This window comes from Lethenteron reissneri, chromosome 20, assembly GCF_015708825.2.
Source record: "Lethenteron reissneri isolate LAM-NWPU_2019-01 chromosome 20, ASM1570882v1, whole genome shotgun sequence".
Taxonomy (NCBI): Eukaryota; Metazoa; Chordata; class Hyperoartia; order Petromyzontiformes; family Petromyzontidae; genus Lethenteron; species Lethenteron reissneri.
This window is the reverse complement of record NC_083798.1, coordinates 7685770-7706524: the sequence shown is the minus strand read 5'-3', so window position 1 is coordinate 7706524 and position 20755 is coordinate 7685770. Positions and strand designations below refer to the sequence as shown.

The 20755-nt window shown below is 50.4% G+C and overlaps 1 protein-coding gene across 2 annotated transcripts in view; it reads right to left on the bottom strand.

Moving 5' to 3' along the window:
• LOC133344677 (arf-GAP with GTPase, ANK repeat and PH domain-containing protein 1-like) overlaps window positions 1–20755 on the bottom strand; it is a 115384-nt gene that overhangs the window by 26512 nt on the left and 68117 nt on the right. For both annotated transcript variants that reach the window (XM_061554734.1, XM_061554733.1), the window contains exons 6-11: window positions 18508–18642; window positions 16648–16775; window positions 14202–14399; window positions 13227–13319; window positions 5424–5528; window positions 619–796 (exon numbers count right to left, since the gene is read on the bottom strand). In XM_061554734.1, coding sequence (XP_061410718.1) covers window positions 619–796; window positions 5424–5528; window positions 13227–13319; window positions 14202–14399; window positions 16648–16775; window positions 18508–18642 — 837 coding nt within the window. The remainder of the gene's footprint in view (window positions 1–618; window positions 797–5423; window positions 5529–13226; window positions 13320–14201; window positions 14400–16647; window positions 16776–18507; window positions 18643–20755) is intronic.

The window sequence follows — 20755 nt, the reverse complement described above, 5'->3', positions numbered from 1 at the left end:
TACCAACCTCTAAATTCGAACAAAACAAACGGTCACATATGTTGTGATAAAACAACATTTTATATTAACTGTCATTGGGATTAGCAACACAATGCTAAAACGAGATTTTTTACTTTATTTAATCATCAAACTAAAAGTATACAAGGAACATTTTTTTTATTTGACCAGGTTAAGGCCCACTGAGCTATACCGCTCTTTTCCAGAAGCGACCTGGCCACAAATGATAGCTCACCAAAGTGGCTTATCATGCGGACATTCATTGGAACCAAATACACTAAACACATATTTCTGAATGCGGAGGGAAAACTTGGACCACGAGGAGACCACGCAAACTCCAGATAAACAGGTGTCAGGGGTCGGGATCGAACCCACGTCCTCCTTCATACCAGGCGAGGTGGTTAACATCTCGCCACCGCGATGTTCGGGGGCTAGGTCCTGCAATGGCCGTCTCGTCCTGGGGAAACTAAAGCCCACACCGAGCCACTCGCTGGTACACACCGCGGAGAGAAGCAACGACAGGCGTCGGCACTCACGGGAAAACCCCGGGGGGGGGGGGGGGTCCTGGGGACGAGAGTGGAAACGACATTCGTTGCCGTTTAAAAATATTTCCGTGCTCACCGGCACCCATGGAGGCCGAGGTGGACAGCTGCGTGTTGCTGGGGTCCTTGGTCAGCCCGTTCTCCTTGGGGCTGGACCCGGGGGCCCCCGCGTAGGCCCGCGGCGGACGCTTACCGGGGACCTTCACCGTGGTGCGTAGCAGGTCGATCTCCTTCCCGTGCACGTTCTGCATATAATCCTGCCGGGGGCAAACGGGCCACGGCGTTTAGCAATCATCTGGCGCATGCAGCATGCACAGCCCTTCGTCAACACACTACTGCGGTGATCGGCCTCCGCGTGGCCTCCCCGCACGGACGTGTCAGTCATCGGAATCGTTTGACCGTACTTCAGCAAGCTGGTCAGTGCGAGCGGGGTTTCACTTCGCACCGAATATTTTCTGGGTCCCTGGCAGACTTGAGCAGGCACGTGACTGGTCGGCACAGTGAGCAGTAGACTCTATATTACGTGCCAAGTCGGACAGACTGGGCTAAAATTAAGCCTGAGTGTGGGTTACTGAAGGGGCGATTTCAGTTCAGATGTCGCCGCCACCGATGCTAGCCTTGGCCGGGAGTCAAACTTAGTTCGCAGGCTTCATTACGCAATGTGCCCAATCACTGTGGCAGCGCTCCGCAAGCATGTGACGCAGCACGAACTGGTTTAGTATGCACTTGAAAGAAGGATGATTGGTAAATCTGGAACGAAGCGCTGTGGGTGGGACACGAGGATTGAAGTTTGGGAACGCCGGGGTGCAGCATCGCGTGACGCGGAACAACGCACGACGCACAGTGACAAATCACACGCGATGGACATACGACACAGGGCGACACATCACACTGCCGTGTTAGGTGACACGTTGATAGGTATGGCGCGTCACACCACAGGCATGGGAGACCACAAGTAGGTTTCTACTTTGAGAGTACGGGTCAAGTAAAGTTTTGAGGTCAAATAAAGTTCCAGTTGCGTTTGAAACTAATCTTAAAGAGACCTCGTCTCACGGAAATAACAGAACATCCTTCACAGCAATTGCAATTTGCGTTTCACTGCAGCCTCGGCACAAAGGAAAACGAAAAGGTACGCGCGGTAATGGCACGACTACTGCAACAGAGCTGCGTCTGTCTTTGAATAAAATACAAATGTCCCGTTCGCTGTTGTAATTATAATCTTTTTTTTCTTTCAGTTTTACAGAAATATGAAGAAACTGTTTAACATCTTGAACAGCAAAAAGGGGGCAGTGCTGGGTGCTCGTTACAACGAGTCGGGAATGGCCCGCGCGTAATTACTTTCATACGGTTTATGATTATGAGAGCTCCCGATCAATTGCGGAATCGGATAATTAAGGAACCAATTACGCTATTTTAATCTGATCAGAAGAGCCTGTGTGTGTGTGTGTGAGCTGCAATCAGCGCCATAGTCACGTAAGTAATGGATTGCCAGACGCCCCTCTTTCAATTGGTTTAATTACCTGTGACACGTTAATAGCTTCTGATGGTGGGAAATAAGCGAATGTCTGCAAAAGCTAACCTTCTCATTATTATAACTCTCGTAATTTAATTTCCTATTTTATCTCCTTTGTTCATTCAATTACGCAGCCAAATTAGCACATGCTATTCCTATCACAGAGTGATACAATTTTGCAATATTAAGCACAGAATGAGAGCAATTACTTAAAAATAAAGTCATGCACTCAATTCAAGAAGCTGCCGCAATAATGAATTAATTTGTAAACCAAGTTTATTATCCCGACTCGAAATGCAGTGAGCCGTCATTACGGTGATCAGCGCCTCTGGCCACACGGCCTGGAATGTCTCCCAATCTCATCAGATCTCAGGAGCTCAGCAACGCTGAACCTGGACAGTCCTCCGACGGGTTTACCGGCTTCACAATCCATTGTTGTTCTACAGTGTGGTCCAGATGTCTTGTGACCCACAATGAATTGACCCCCCCCCCCGCCCCCCTTTAAACGTAGTTTTCCTTTGCTTAGTCGATTCTGTTTTCACGCCCATTAGTATCCATAAAAAAATATTAAGTTCTAGAGAATTAAATGGGGGGGGGGGGGGGGGCGGGTAACAAGTCATCTGAACCACCTTGCGCACACACAAACACAACCCCCCACCAACTTCCCCATCCCACTCTGACCAGTATGGTGAAGTATGGTCAAATCATCTTTGGGGTCAATTAGCCCATGGGGAGGTCCTCATTCAGCAGTGGATTGACGAAAATGGCATGTACACGTAGAAGCCAAACACTCATTCATGGAATCGGCCAAACATCCACATGGCGTAGACACCCTCCTAAAAGGTCTTGCTCCCCAGCGAGGCTTTCGTGGATAAATAATGACGCAATTATTCTTATTTTAGTCCATCAGGCAGCCACTAGTTGGAATACATCGTATTTTATTTAAATAGCACAAAACGCATCTACTTATATTTTCTACAAAGGTGAAATTCCCCAAAGTAAAAACGCACCGCGAGACCTCGCTGTGACCCTTAGATCTGCGAGGGCTGATCGGCTGGGCTCATAAGCTCATTTAACATCGCCCCCCCTGCCACTTCCGCCCGCGTTGCGTGGTGAGCACCGCTTATTCCCCCCCGCCTCCCCCCCCAGATTGTTTGTCCACATTTGCTAAGTCGCTTATTGTTCTACAAGGCTCTGCCGAACAAGCACCGCGCCCCCCAGGCATGGAAAGACTCCTTAAGTCCATCCATAGGATCAAGGCCCAGCCACTTGGGTCCTTTCTAGGATCTGCTGGAGGCTGTGTTGGGCCTGCCTGCCTGCTACTTACGGTTATCCGCTATCTGAGCTCTGACAAGAGGGTTTTGCATTTAAGACAAAAACTAAACTCGACTGGAATATAAAGAGTATACATAAACAACTGATTATGTCTGAATTGTGCAATGTTTCCGTGTTGTAAAGTTTAAAAAGTTGGTTTTATTGATGTTTGTTGTGTTTGCATCTTTCTCCGCTTATGCCCATGGCATGTTCTGCGCCGTTGTATCTTTGATAAAATACTACTTTGGAGGAAAAATATATACGGGGAATTGTGTTTAATTTACAATTGGGCACGAGAAGTGGATTTAACTTTATCAGCAACTCGTCGCTCTGAATGTTCAGAAACGTCGGACACCATGTCGACCGAACATGCGGTACAACCCGAAAGAAAAAAAAAAGACATATAAGCAAGTCGTTACTTAAAATACGTCTGCATGGCAGGAAAGGTGGCTCTGGTCAGGGACACTCAGCCAGCGCAAATGAGATTTCACGTTCAAATCTGTGTTTCAGCTGTATGTGATTAAATTGGCTTCTCCAGTGTAGAAAGCTGACGATCTCAATCCAGTAAACGATGACTGCCCCAAAAATCCATGAAATTAAATTTGTTTCCTCACTTAATTTTGAGCTGGTGATCTGGGTTGTGTGCTTTGCACGCACAGTATGGTGATGTCACGTGACATGCATGCAAGGTATGATGGGTAGGCCGATCCTTAGGTCACAATTGTGCTTTTTCCTGTCGAGAAATTACTGCTGTGTTTCAAATGATTATTATTGCTACTACTGTTTGTTACTTCCAACCTGCACACACTCTTTGTGTGATTTGTATCTCATCATTTCTAGAAAGTCTTAGAATTAGATTTAACCAAGATGTGATTCTACACATGTATTGTGAGCGCGGTACCCGGCTTTAATGCATTAATCGACGAACCGTTACAAACCGAGGCCATGCCCATCAGCTCTGATACGTCAGTAAATTCAGCCGTTGTGACTGGCGCTCCTGGATGCAACATTTGTGAATTTTACATTGAATACAAAAAGTTTGTCTATTTCTCAATATCCAATAATGGGTAACTGATCCAATGCCAAATTGATACTTTTCACCTGTAAACATTCTTAAAATTAATTCTAGATTTGAAGTTTTCGTGACTGCAAGGATTCATACTCACTGTACGTACGTGACTTTACCGAAAAAACCAAAGAGTATGCGTTCTTAAAATTACATTTCAATCAAGGCCCCATGGTGAATAGTCTGCAAATCTAGTCTGCAACTATTCACTCAAAAAATCACGTTTACATAAATACGTTAACTTTTCAGGCCACAGTGTTATCGACGAAAGTGTTGAGCGACTGCGAGGCGTGTCTGCGGAGGGCCAAGCGGGCGAGATCAGTGGGTGGCGAGGCCTCCGGACGCAAGTAGCTGGGGCCGCTCGCTCACCCACAGGCCACAGCCACCGGCTATATCACTGCCAGATTAAGCGCCTAACAATCCACTGATCCTCGAGACCAACACGGGTTTCCTAGGAAAATCCCGAGAGCAGCCATTGTGCGAGGGGATTACTGGGGTGGATTAGCCCGTGGGTGCCGTGCGTGCGGGCTAGGCCGGGTTAACTAGCGGTCACAGATCCTCAGAGCCTCCGTGCCCCTCGCCGGATAAGCAGGCTCAAGGAAGAGAACAACGCAAGCAGTTTTATGTGCCCACGGAAGAGATCTGTGACCACCGGCGCTTGCCGTGTAAATGAGAGGCCAATTATGATCTACGCCAGCTGCAGTCGTGCCACAAAGGCTTTCGCCGTCACTATCATCATCACGTCCGCAAAGTAATGCTCGTAAATTTAAAGGAATAAACTCAGACCGCAGTGATCATGTGCGTTCGACAGGATGGCAATTAATTATATTTCTGGAAAGGTAGTAAATTGGAGTACGAGCGCAAGCCCACGTGAACTGATGTTAACTCGTCGGAACAAATGCAGTAATGGGGGGGGGGGGGTGGCGAGGGGGGGGGATGGAGGGGGTAGCAGCTCTGGGTAACTGATGCGTGCGGCACGATCGCTGCTCACATGCAGGCTCGGGTGGTAGGTGAGGATGCCGTTGTCGCACAGGGTGACGTATTTCTTCTTCCACTCCTTGTTGAGCGACTTCCCACTGCGCTTCAATAGAACTCCCTTGGAAAGGGGGGTGGGGGGGGGGGGAAGAGACAAAAAAGGACATTGTCTTGCGCGCCCATGAATGAAATATCCATTGTACGTTAGCGCAGCATTAGCGACGTAATTGATGCCAGAAAAATTACAGAGGGGATATCAGACGGTCTTGAAAATGCACGAGAATTAGCGTTCCGCTGGGCACGCTCGTTAAGGGACAAATGCCCGCCTTTCACGACCGGCATTGTCCACGAAAAGCGCTTTGCTCCAACGCGGCATTCCTCATTCGGACAGCGACGTTTGTGCCCGACTGGTGAGAAGGAAGCGAAAAGACCACGCGAGCGTGCCGCGTCCTCCTGCAGGATAAACATTTCAAACCGCCAAGTGAATCTCGGCTCTTGACTTTGCGTGACTTCCCCCCAACCGTTACACCCGGCGAGTCAGAATGCAATCTCTTGTGCTCCCCTGCCCATTGACTTTCCGGCGGCGGTGGCGGCCGTGGCGAGAGGAGGCAGCGTGGCTAATGTGACCCCGTTTAACCCCGGCGCCTCGGCCCGTCCCACCCCCGGAATAAAACTGCCCTTTGTTGCGGCGCTCATCGCTCACTCGCGGAGGCACTTCCCAGCCCGGCCGGGAGAGAAAGACGCGTGGGGGGACATCTTTTCCCAGCAGCCCCGTCGTCGCGGCCGCCACCACCACCGCCACCGCTGCGTTTCCACGCCCCTCAGGGATGCGGGCCCCACCTCATGAATCTCCTATTAATCACACGCCGGGGACACGTCCCCAGCCCACTGCCCTTTCCTTCACTTTCACTGCGCCGCTTATAGTAGTTGGTAGGAGTCATAGCAATAATGATGATGGGGAGTGGTGGTGCAATGGTTAGCACGCCGTTCGATGAACCACCTAGTTGATGATGTTTAACAAAATACATTATCTATCCCAGTGTAATGCCGACCCAAAACTATGCCCGCTTATCTTAAAATATTTACATGGCGAGCGCACTGCATTGTAAACCCGGTGAGCTGAATTTAGCGATTCCCTTCCGTCGCTAACATCCAATGACAAAGTGGTCCTGGGCTCCCCACCTTCAGCAACGTGCACCGACCAGCACAACCGTCCTTGGGGTACGACGAATCAGGGCGACCGCCCTGGGCCCCACTCTTTGGGGGAGGGGGGCGCCACGCTTCGACGTCACGGTGTCAGATGATGTACTTCCGGTTTAGTTTGAAGGCATTGGGGGGGCCCCACATGGTGGGATTTGCTCCAGGTCCCGCACCACCCCCCCCCCCCATGGGCGTCCCTGCTAACCAATGTAGTGAAGCATGGTCAAACAACCACAAAAACCGACACGTTGCAGGGAACTCTTCATCCAGCAGTGGTTAATAAAGGGACGTGCGAACAATAGTTCATAACAAACAAAGCCCAAAGCCCCCACACTTGCGATCCACCGCGGCAGCCGCCGATGGCGGATTTTTTAATCAACGCATCGTGGCGACAGTCGGAGGCACGCTCGCTCGAGAGGCGGGGTAAAGCTGGGATCTACCGCGTTTGGCTAGACAACAAATTCGACATTAAATATTCAGTTTTCGCCGGTCCGCATAAAATATTTCACTTTCGCCATCTTGCATGAAATATTTAATTGCGTTCGTTTTACGCCGCACAATAACACATTTTCCTTTGATGCGTCTGAGTTAATGCCAGATAAAGCGTTTTAATAATGCAGTTCAAGCGAAGGCGGTGGGAGACACGTGGCAGGGACTATGGAAGAAATGGAGGAGGAGGGGGGGCATTTTCTCCATTGTCCATAATTATACCTAATCATCATCACTCTTTCTGAAGCCACTTACACCTAACGGAGCCTTTTAGTGCAGAAATGAAGCCAGATTGTTGATGAGATATGATTATAGAGCCTGCCCGCGATAGCACTGTCACACCAGAGGAGTAAAAAAAAAATTAGAAAAAGAGATCAGAACGCTTACGCCAATTCATTACGGATTAACGGCGCAAAATACAGAGCGGAGGGAAAGCACGCGTCGGAGTAAGGCCCTGTTCCGAAGCAGCTGCCAAAAACCAAACTACACAGTGACTCGAAAAATGTAAATCTATTTTTTATACAAATAACATTGTTGCCGTCATAAAGACGAGGCCTGAGGCTGATTTAACTGCAATCACTTTGAAAATTGGCGATCATAACACAAAGCACGGTGACATGTTTTTTTTTGTTAAAGAACACATTCGTGCGGCACCGGCGATGCCTGCAATCATAAACAATTATAGGCACGCAGGCAGGTTCACACAGAGCATCAATCCGCTTGATAGTACGCTAATAGGGGGCCGTCAAATGGCACATATTGTATTGTCCTATCGATCTCCCAAGTCTCAATTCTGAAAACCTATCCATATTTATATTGCGACAAACGACATCAATTAAAGGGCGGTATTGGCCGCGCTCTCGTTATGCACGGGCCATGGAGCGCCTGTCCCTCCCCCCCCCCCCGTTTATCCCCATTAGCATGCTGCCCCGCTCGTGATGGATGGAACGCCAAGACGCCTTTTTCCAGCCTCTCAATGCCTGTGGCAGGATAAAGGGCCGATGGGAGGTCTCTTGCCTGCCTTTCTCATGGCTTTATAGGGATCTGTGCCTCTGCTCTGTGCCGCTGGGCCAGCCCTCGCATGGGGAGGGATGGGGTGGGGGGGTTTAATCCCACTAGAAACAGGCATTCTCATCCCGTGCCGCTCTTCCAAGCCTCGGGGCCCGTCCACCTCCAGCCCCCACGAAACACAGGTCGCCCGATTTCTGGTCCTCACTCTGCTGAGGCAGCGGCTTGTCAGAGGTCGGGAGCGGGTCAACAGGGGATTAAGATAACCCCGACAAAATGACTTAACGACCAGCGGATCCTTTCCACCATAGCCCCCCGGCCGTAGTCTCCCCCCCCCCCTCACCACGACCCACTCCGTTAACTGGGCCGTTGATCAACAGACACAGAAGGAAGTTTTCTCCAGGCTTGCGGCTACATCATGAATTTGCATCAGGGAGCGGGCCGCGAGTTGGCGTCGAGTCTGGGTGAATTTACCTGCAGAGCAGGCTGTGCGTTCAGGAGTGTGATAATAAAGCGACATTGGCTCGTAAAGGTACAGAGAGAGTGCCGAGAACATTTACTAAAAGGGCAAACTGCACAGTCACCGACGGAACCCGTTTAGTAAATGATTATCGAGCAAGGTTTTTTTTCCTGGCATTTCCATTTTAATGAGAAAAATTAGAAGATGTTTTAATTATCACATTTAATGCTCCGATGAAACATATTTTCGCCTAAAAATATATATATTTAATCAAAGACATTTTGTCACATCACAAGCAGAGCTGTGCATGGATGAGAATACAATTACACAAACAAGTCTGAGATCATTTGCCACGAAATGTAAAAAGGGAACAAAATATTCAATTATTTTAAAGATCGCAAATTGACGAAAAGAAAATCCAACGAAGCACGGTGTTTTTTTACACTTATAAACCGCACTTTGAAAAAGTAATTAAACACCTACTGTACACGGCGTACATAAACACGGGCGCAAATACGTCTGTGCGTGCTTGTATAAAGCGGAAATTTGAAAAGGGTTCATGCGAGACGTGTCGTTGCCACGATTTATGTGCCCTTGTCGGCCCCCTATTCTGCCGAGCCTTACTAATGGAAACAACCGCTCGCAATTAGACAAGATTAATCCGGAATGGTAATGGCCTGTGTGATGAATATGGCCTAGCCCTAATGGCCCCGCTGATTGAAAAGGGGCCGGACGTGCTGTCTCGTTAGTAATATATATTTGTTTCGATCTCCCCGCGCTGCGGACGCAACAGCATGCGCTCACGCGTCCTGCTTGTTCGTGTCCTGTTCACTCGCGTCCTGTTCATATCGTGTTCATATCCTGTTCGCATCCCGCTCATAACCTGCTCGCTCGCACCCTTGCCGCGCGCTCATGTCCTGTTCATATCCTGTTCGCACCCTGCTCGCTAGCGTCCTGCTCGTATTCGGTTCACGTCCTTCTCGCGTCCTGTTGTTGAAGTGACAGTGTCCAGTAAAACCTCTCAAAGTCGGACTCGAGTAAGCCGGAATCTGAGCTGATGTGCAAATACATAAGATGTAAAACACACGTGTTTAAACATTACAAAGTAGAACACCAATTTCTGCAGTCAATCCTCAGGCATCCGTCTCACGCATCGACCATGACCAATCCACTGCTGGATCTGTTACACTCAGTAGAGCAAAAGCAATCGTGATAAGAGGAAGAAATTGGAGAGCGAGAGAGAGAGAGAGAAAAAAGGACACGTCTGGACGAATGCAAGCGGCTTGCACGAAAGACGCTCGAGCGAAGGACTTGTGTTTTACAAGCTCTGAGACACGAAGCACGAGGAGCAAGAACAACAGGCTGGGAGCCGGCGAGCCTGGGAGAACCGTTTGGCTCACTCCGGGCGATAATAAACCTCCTGGAGCGCACGTTTTAATTTTTTTTTCTCTCTATCACTGCCGCTCGCTCTCATTAGTGACCGGCGGACGAGCACCACTGCCCCCCCCCCCCACACACACACACCGCCCCCCCCCCCCCCCCCCAGCAGGGAGCTCACACCACCTGGAGTTCATTACAGCGGTGATTATGACTGTGATTAAACCGCTCACACTGCAATACACAAAGACAAAGATTCCCCAAACTGCCTTTAACAGACTGTTAGGGCAAGTGCTGTTAGCGAGCATCTATGTAGGGCCGGCACGGCACACGAGGGGGTGGGTGGCCAACACCACGCCCGGCTGCCTTTGTCTCCCCAGTGGCGATGTTTACACACTGCACCAGGTACTCATTTTAGGCTTAGTCAGTCTAGGGGAGCCCCAGGACCGGTTCAGATAATCGTCACCGGTGTTGGCCATGAGCAAGAATCAGAACTTGGGTCGCCGGGTTAGTAGCGCAGTGCGCTGACCGCTACACTACCGCTCCCCCTGCAATGCACACACAGACGTATGGGGAAAAATACTGGCAGAGATTCCACCTCCACCCACTCCTGCCTCCACACCCCCCCCCCCCCCCCGAATAGACTCCTGGAGCAAGTGCTACCTGCCGTCAGTGAGCACATACTGACTAAACTAAACTACTTTTATTTTACCAGGTAAGGCCCACTGAGCTATATTGCCACAAATGATAGCTCGACTAAGTGGCTTATAGTTGGCAAATACTCTAAACGCGTGTTGATTCTATATGTGGAGGGAAAATCTGGAGGACCTGGAAAAAAAAATCCACACGACCACGGGGAGAACATGCAAACTCCAAATATACAGGCGTCAGGGTCGGGATTGAACCCTCGACCTCCTGCAGTCCAGACATAGATCAAAGATGTTATCAGGCCACTAGGTAGTTGACAACATGGCTGGCATGGTGATCAAGACCGTGGTGTGGCCAGCACCGTAACCGGCCGCATTTATCTCCCCCCCCCATCCCCCAGTGATGATGTTTACACGCTGCACCATAAGCTGACCTCGGGGAGGTCAACAATGGTTCAGATCTTACTTATCAATTAAATATTTGAAATATTCGTAGCACGCTGTGCCAAACCACTGCACCACCACTCCCCACATCTGGCCACAACACACGTACACACAAAAAGTACAACAGGCGCCATTCGCCACTAAGTGACGTTGATGTAACCACAGATCTTGTGCCACCGGAGGTGCAAGTACAGCAAAAGGACAAAGACCTCTCATATATTCTTGATCATATGTTCAGGGAAAAAATGCAGCCTGATCCCAAAGAGTGACCGAGAATGTGAGTAAATGAGTGAGCGAGCCAGTTAATAAGTGGGTAAGCGAGTATGTGAGACAGTGAATGAGTGAGCGAGCCAGTGAATGAGTAAGTGAACAAGCGATTACGTGAGAGAATGAGTGACTGAGCGAGTGAGAGAATCAGTGAACGAGTCAGTGAATGAGTTAAGTGAGCAAGCGATTATGCGACAGTGACCGAGCCAGCGAGTGAATGAGTGAGCGATCCCGTGAATGAGTAAGTCAGCCAGCGAGTAAGTAAGCGTGAGAGCGAGTGACCGCGCAAATGAATGAATGAGTGAACAAGTGAGCAAGCGAGCTAGCGAGCGAGTGGGTTGAGCGAACAGGCAGATGGGCTGGGACGGTCGGGACGGGCGATAAAGCGAGCTGATTAAAAGACTGGGTGTCGTAACGGGGCCATAACAGGTGGAGTCCTGCCCAGATGGGACGCCGCACCAGGCGGCCAGGAGACACGGCTCGCGTGCCGCGTGGCCGGGATGTCAGCATATGGTGCCGTCTAATCCCGCGCACAATCACCCACCGCAGCGTGTCGGGGAAGCTACTGCCAACAAGGGCATCAGGGCGCTCGCGCACCTCCCGTGCCGCCACTCCTGACAAATGACTCGTGTTCTAAGCGCGGGTTAAATTTTCTACACGGCTCTGTTCGGATCGGCGAGCCGTAAATACATCCACTGCAACTGGGCTCGCTATGACTGTGGCTACCAGACCACGTAGACTCCAGCCTGCCAACGATGCCGGAGAATATTGCGGTGGGAAAGTGATGCCTGCGTCTATGAATGAGAACGGTGTTTTAGTGGGAGGGGAAAGATTAAGAAGACACCGTTGTGTTTACTTATGGCTCTTGTCGCCCCCTCCAGCCATCAGGATCTTCTCGACACCACAGGTTCCATTGATAAGTTGACAAAACGGGAGAAATGCATCGCAGCATGGCATCACTTTGGCGAATGGTGCCTACGTTTGTGAAGAAAACGGCGGCAGGATTTAATTAAAATATCTGGAAAGTTCACATCATAGAGGTTTTTGGGTGAGGTCGTATATAGATATAAATGTGTCGTTAAACCCGCCACCACCACCCGGCACAGCCAATTAATAAGGTTTGTCACGTATACAAAACATGCAAATTCTTTACTGGTACAGCACACCAGTGTGTTGGAGAGCAAACCCACAAGATTTACAATTCGAGTACAACGTTTCACCGATAATCACAACCAGTCTCATCAAGCGCTGAACTAGTAATGAATTGGCACGTTCTGTTTACGTGACAAACATTACTAATGGGCTGTGTCGGGTGGTGGCGGGTTTAACGACACATTTACATTTACGCGATCTAACCCCAAAAACCTCTATTATGGATAATATTGGTCGCGAAAGCTTACGTGTTAAACTGGAGAGTTCACGTTTGCCAAAACATGAATTAGGGCACCATGCACGTTAGATGCATTGAGTGCATGATAGGGCCATGTGGTCGTATTGTTCACACTGGCCAGGATCTTCGTTTGTTGGGAGAGCGGCACATGCCTCTGAATTAATATATTTTGTCTCCGTTATATAATTATATCGTGATGCTTGCATCATCTTGGTCATGCGATGAAGAGGTTAACATACTGAACTCTCACAGAGAGCAGTCCATCACGTTGTGTCAAAGAACAGTCCCCGGGAGATGACGTCATAGAACTACTACTGAAGCCCGTTCAATTGCCTCTTATCCACACTGGGGGGTCCCGCACATTTCATATTTCCTCCAAAGAATTCTTATTGCATGGCAATCAACCCAAGTGGAGACCATCAATTGCTTTAACACTGCGAATCCAGTTTAACCACGGGTGGCTGACACCTGGATTCGAACCCAGGTACTCAGCGGTGCCAGTTCAGTGTCTTGACGCGGCCAGCCCAGCGCACGCACCTGCTTGATGGGGATGGCTCTGCCACTGCCGATGTTATCGGACTTCCCTTCTCCGCTCTTCTTCTCCTTCTCCGTGTCGCTGCCCTTCCGTGACTGCAGAGGAGGACGTGGTGGGGAGGGGGGGGGGCGGGCGAGGAGTTGGGGCGAGAGGGGAGCGGTTCGGAAGGAGGAGGCTCATGAGTGCAGGACAACTATGACTGCTGTGTATTAGAATGAGGGGGGTCCATGCAATTCCCCATGTCCCATTTACTATTACACACAAGAGTTTTAATTTCAATTACACTATCATTTCATCGTTTCAATTACATTTCCCCAATTCAACCTGGTAACAGCCTGTAGGAGAGTGTTATTGCTTTCTTATTAAGGTAGTATATAGGTGTAATTGTAATTTAGTATCGATGGTGATTACATTTTTACAATTTTAGGAATGAAATCTGCAAAAGTGCAAAGTAGTTTGGAAAATACCCTTTTCAGAATGACGTTCATGGTGCTGCAACAACACACCTACGAAAAAAATTTACCCTTTCCTGGTCACCAAATGATGACCATCTATCCACATATATTACTATCTGACCTATTTCTCAGAATTCTTGGGATTAAGGGGGAATGCTTGCTTGGGGCTTCAAGTAACCAACCTCAAATTTCAAAATGACACAATCCACCTGAAAACCCAAGTTAACAAACAAAACCATCCACAATTATTATAAACCCTATTGTCCTCAACTGCCTGAGCGGCCCGATCAATGGCCTAGCTATCGGGTGTACAGGCGGTGCAACTGCACCGGGGCCCACGGACCGGAGGGGCGCAGTTTGCCGGGTGAAATTCTACGGGAGGCCCCATTTAATTCCTTGCAAGCACCAGGGCTCGCACCAAGCCCGCCACGTGGCTCGAGCCTGGTCCGGGCTATTGCGCCTGTGTGCGTGTGCACCTGTGCGAGCGAGCGAGAGAGAGAGAGAAAGCGGCAGCCTTTCTACCGTGAAGAGGTTGGAGCGGCGCTTGGACTGCTTGCGCACGGGCGTCGGCGTGCCCGAGGAGGAGGGCACCGTCTCAAGGCGCAGCTCCTTCTGGCTCGTGCTGGGCGTGGAGGGCATCGACGAGGAGCAGTCGCTGGCGCCGCCCCCGCCGCCACCGCCACCGCCACCGCCACCAGTGCTGTTGCTCGCTATAGTCACCTGCAGACCACGCGTGTCCAGAGCTCATGTCACGGAATATTTCGAGTGCTCAGGCAGCCAATTCGAAGCCAGCTGCCTCTCTGTATGCATGCATGTGGCACTTGGTTCGCGCCGTACGTAGCCAACCGTGCTAATCGGTGGAGGCCAAAGCACCTAGAAGTAGTGAATAGCGATTTACAGCCCGATGTCAGTCCACCAATCGATGAAGGCCTCCTGTGGTGGTTATTGGATCATATTTCACCGTGCTGGTCAGTGACGGTGGGGAGAATTGATGTTGGAGTGTGAAACAGTCCAACCATGAATTTGGCTGCACTGCCCTCTGCTGTCAACATATGGGACCAGCTCGTGATTGATTTTTTAATAAATACTCTCCACATGCTCTCGGCTGATTGTGTTTTTATATATTTACATGGTTCGACACGTTACAAGCTACATCTGACGTATTTATATTTTTGTGAGATCCCAAAACGTGGTCTCAAGAGATTGTGGAGCGACGTGGGCAGAAGGACTAGGCACATAATGACGCGTCGATCCATCGATTTAAACAGACTCCAAACACCAACGACACGTGCATCAAACCATGTCTTCAGATCAGTGGCCTAGCTATCACGTGAGCAGGGTGCTGGGACTGCACTGGCTCCTCCCACTTCTTAGACGTGGCCCAGACCCCTCCAGTTTAGGAAAACGGAATTTGCCACGGGACCCCAATTCATTCCTCGCACCAGGGCCCATGCCAATCACACTCCACCACCGGCCCCGCGGACGAAGTGGTAATGGGGCCACTACATCGTGTGATGCATGCCCATCCACCTTTGTCTCCCCAGCTAAGACGCTGGTGCACGACAGGCCGACTCGACGTGAGGTTCACCCACACCGTCGTCCGCACACGGCAATCGCTATCACTGCACATGGCTCAGAGTGAAAAGTGGGTCACTGGGATTAATGCAGAGTGCAGGGTTGATATGACACGTATACGCACTTATGTATTCATACATTCAAACACGCTGGAATGCACTCACACACACATACAAACACATGCAAATACGTACATACACACACATGCACAGAGACAATTGCACATGCACTTATTTGCACGTGCAAATACTTACAAAGATCCCCCGTAAAGCCTTAACAGACTGTAGGGGCAAGTGCTGTTAGCGAGCACCTATGAAGGCTGGAACGGTACACGAGGGGGTGGGTGGCCAGCACCACGCCCGACCGCCTTTGTCTCCCTAGTGGCGATGTTTACACACCTCACCAGGTACTCATTTAAGGCTGAGTCGGCAAATACTTACACACACACACAAACATGCATATGCACAGACACACTCACCTACACACATCAGTACTTGCACATCCACAAACTCCTCCACACGCAGACTCGTTCTTAGACACACGCACGCTCATGCACACACTTAACCACAAACTTGCCAACAGGCACTTATGCACACTCATGTATACTCACGTACTCTCATGCAATTGCAACAAGCATATACACGCGGTCATACATACATAGACACTCACCTAGCTGCGTGCACACAAAAGCAAACATTTCCTGTTGTAGCCTTAACAAACTGTAGGGGCAAGTGCCGTTAGCGAGCACCGATGAAGGCCAGCACAGCACAGGAGGGGGTGGGTGGCCAGCACCACGCCCAACCGCCTTTGTCTCCCAAGTGGCGATGTTTACACACCGCACCAGGTGCTCATTTGAAGCCGATTCGGCCTAGGGAAGGTCCAGGACCGGTTCAAATATTCACCACCGTTATTGATCGTGAATCGGAAACCCGAGAATCGAACTCAGGTTGCCGGGCTCATAGTGCCTGCTGTGCCACGGATCCCCACACACACACACAACAAAGATCCCCGGTATAGCCTTAACAGACTGTAGGGGCAAGTGCTGTTAGCGAGCACCTATCACGGCCGGAACGGTACACGAAGGGGGTGGGTGGCCAGCACCACGCCCGACCGCCTTTGTCTCCCCAGTGGCGATGTTTACACACCGCACCAGGTACTCATTTGAGGCTGAGTCGACCTAGGGGAGGCCCAGGACCGGTTCAGATAATCGTCACTGGTGTTAGCCGTGAGCGGGAATCGAACCCGGGTCGCCAGGTTCATAGCGCAGCGCGCTAACCGCTACACTACCGCTCCCCACACATGCACACGCACACACACACGCGCACACACACACACGCGCACACACACACACAAGCGCACACACACAAGCGCACACGCGCCGTCACCGCCTCACCTGGTTGACGTGCACGGGTGGCATCGCCGCCGACGAGACGCACGTGTGGCTGGGCGAGTTTGGCAGCGACTTGCACTGCCCGATGGAGACCTGCTGCTTCTTCCTGGATGCGACGATCTTCTGAGCCACTGCCCAGGGAGGAAAGAGACGTTTGTGCATCGCTGAAGGTGCGCAGGAGAGACCGCCGCGTTCGAAATCCCGCCGCCGGCTGATGCACTGAGAGTTGTGGGAGACATGCGGGCTCTTTGGCCAATGCAAATGGTCGGGGCTATTCAACGCTGTTGCCCCCCGATTCTCACTGTTGGAATAAATAGGTCAAGCGTTAAACGTGGGACTGCGTTGCCACCTGCTGGCTTCGCCCGAGTCGTGCACGCGCTGGGACAAAAGCGTGCGCGCATTCAGGTTAATGCGAAACGCGCGCGTGCGTGCGTTTCGCAGGTGGCCTCGGCTAAAACACGAGAGAGTTGGGCAGCGAGTAGCAGGAGGGATGCATGTGGCAGGAACCGCCCCGGTCTGTTCACCTATAATCCCCGGCGTGTCCCGTGATCTCGCATCAGTTAGCGTTCGACACTGAGCACAGCGTCAAAGTGCACCTAGCCTGGCACAAGCGCCATTGTGGCATCACCACCAATAATCGATGTGGTTGAGCGAGCTAAACATTTTTCAGTGCCACTGCAAGTGTTTCGTTTTATTGTTTTTTTCTTATCGCAGTTGATGATATGCACAGTACCAGAGGCCTGTAATAAAAATTGCAAGAGATCAACTAATGATAGTCCAGCAGCTAAGAACGTGGCTTCTTGCATTGAGCGAGTTTGTGGGAACTTGAGGCAAGAGACGATGGGAGTGACTTCTCGAGACAGCGATGGCGAGCACGAATCAAGAGTCCACAAGGTAAGAGTCGGCACGTTTCCTGAATTGAGCAAGGTTAGAGGAACTTGGAGAAAATTTATTGATCAAGATTTGAGCAATGCAGGAAAATACGGGGGAAGAGTTGAGAATCGAATGTCGAACACGGTAGGTTTGAAAGAAATCGAACAATATAATCGAACTAGTCCTCTACATGGGCGGAGGAATAATAATCCATAACACATGTTTTTTGGGTTATATCGCGTAAATATATGAATGTGTCGTTAAACCCGCCACCACCCAAATCGGTCAATTAGTAAGGTTTGTCATGCCACAGCATTTACAATCTGAAGTACGACGTTTCGCCATTAATTACAACTAGCTTCATCAGGCGACAGCCATACATTTGGCGGCGGGTTTAACGGCACATTTATATATGTACGCGATCTAACCCAAAAAAACCTGTATTATGGATGATATTGGTCGCGAAAGCCTACGTGTTAAACAGGAATAATAATCATAGCAATGCTGATTATTATATCAACTTGTAACACACCGCACGGCACTCACTCAATCACGAAGAGACAGAACGACTCAGAGGTGCGAGGAGAAACCACAGACGACCAGGACGGCAGCCATGCGGTGAACCAGTGCCAACAGTTGCCCAAGTTCTGCAGTCCTCTGTATATTAAGGTTTTATCGGCCAGAGGGGAAACACTCTGTCCCAAATGGGTGCAGTCCACATTGTTTTGCTCTACTGCCTTCTCCTGGCGAGCCAGGGTATGGCACCTCCTCGATGTCTACGGGAAGGGAGTTTCCGAGCATCTTTGCGGTGATTTACCAACCCTTACCTCCACACTGCTCGATTACAGGCGAGCACCACCACCATCCGTATGAAGGTGTGGAAGTTCCCGATAACTCCATCGCTCACTGGGGCGAGTGTGAGCGTGCGAGCGTACGAGTGTGAGCATGCGTGGGAGTGTGAGCGTGCGAGTGCGAGCGTGTGTGTGTTACCATCCTGGAAGACGCGCTCCACGTTGAGGCCGTAGGTGGAGCACGTTTCGTAGTAGGTGCAGCGCTTGAGGTCATTGGAGAGCTTGCGTGCGCGTGTGTCGTCGATCACGCGCGGATTTGTGGCGCTGATGGCATCTGCAGGATTTAGACGGACGTTGACGGTGATGAGAGGCGGTAACGGCCGTGATGATGATGACGATGATAATGATGTTGGTGACGATCGTGGCAATGTCAACAATTACGACCTCGCCAACTGGACATCTGTGAAACCTACCAGATATCTGCGAAATAGAGCTTCATCGCTCATCGGATTCCTCCAGCATAATTAAATATTCTGATTCTGATCCACAGACGGCACCGTCATAAAATAGTAATCCCTCTGAGTACAACCAAACCCAATCTGAGACGTAACGGTGGAGGAGCGAATCATTAATTTTTCATGTCGGCCACGCAACATTAGCACGAGCGAGAGAGGGCCCCCCCCCCCCCCCCCCCCTGCACGAGAAGCCTCCGAAGAATCTTCGTGCGGCGTCTCCACGCGGCTCTTCCGGTCCGCCGAGCACCGCGGTTCCGCGATGTGGCACGTTGCTATTTTGGTTCTGCGCGGTGGCCTATTTCTTCGCGGGCTCGCTTCGAGTTGGTTAACGCGAGCAAGCGCCGGCGAGTGACAATAACGCTCGCGTGCGTCGACAAGACCCGACCACCCCAGCCGCAGGAACTCACACGCGAACTCACAAGCAAGCGCACACATGACCTAACACGTGAACTCGCACGCAAACACATACACGAGCACATATGCGAGCGTGCACGTGAAGGAAAAGCCCCGAATCGCAGGGACGCCGCCTCGTCACGCAAAACCGCGTCGAGCTTGCTGATTGATATGCCTGTAAAATAAAAATAAAAACCCAGGTGATCCATTCATAGATAGGTTTACCAATAACTGGTGACCCTCTTGCCCTCTACTCCACAGCCAATTGATAATTGTGAAACGACCGGCTCGATATCTTCGAGAGGAGAGAGTAGAGGCTGTAAAATACAACATGATATTGTCTATAATGTTTTCCTATCTTTTTAGCGGGGTATTTATATACAGAGTGCGGAAGACTAGGCCAAATACTCTACAGGGGATCCTCCAGTAGAGCTCCTTCTACTGGAGGATCCCCTCCAAGGGCTGGAACCTTGACCCATCTGTAAATGGACCACCCTGTACTTCACTGGTCCATATCCCTCCCTGTCCCGAGGATGCGTCACGAAAACTACAAAACAGCGAAGCGCAATCTCCACAAAAACTCAACCGCACGGCTCGCCAACACCGATGCTCAAATGTGTTGATTTTTCCTTCCACCAAAAATATAACGATAACACCAAAGTCATGCTTCGTGCCCTGCACAATCAGTTGTGCGTGCGTTCGAGCACGAGCCGAGCGGCCCAACGCACGTTCGCGCGTGCGCGTTCCATGCGAGACGTTTCCGCACGGGCTGCCTAAAACGAATTGGCTTTCCAGCTCGTTACACATGCGGCTTTCGTGCTCAGATTTCACCGTTCGTTATATATAAATGTAATTTCGAACCCTTTGTGACCCGACCCTTCCCCACCCCCCCCCTAGAGACAATCTTGCTTCCATGGCAACGACGCTCGCACCGCTGACCTTTTCATGAGCATGTAAGCGCACAATTTTGACACGCCGCACAAAGCCTCATGTCTTGCGGGATAAGGGTGAGGCCAAGGGTTAGGAGCCGAGGTCAGAGTGATGGTTGTACGCAGGATTGGCCAGCTAATTCGCTGATGCTTGAAAGTGTTTGCTTTTGATTGGCTGGGAGTGGAAGCCGTCTGCGCACGATTGGTCGGTTGTGAAGACCGCCGAGTCATCACAGAGCATCACTCATCGGTGTAGCTGATGCGTGTGGTGATAGCCTAACATCGGAACGATTGCGGGTAAGGATAAATCTCACAAAGGAGACGCTTCTACAAACGTAGTAATTTAATCTCCGGACGTTTCGACAGCCAATCGTGAGACGTTGAGACGAAATCACCCCGGTTGGAGAAGCGTCATCATCGTGAGATATTTTATCTATAATTGTTCGGATGTCAAGTCTAAATCTCAACTGCCACAATGGATGCGGTGGTGATAGAGCCGCTCAAAAATAATAATTTCTGCCGCAGGGGACGCAGGCTGTGAATTACAGCATTGGTACTTCTGCAAGACTCGAGTAATTCTGCATTGGTAATATTGCCCCGCGTGGACTCG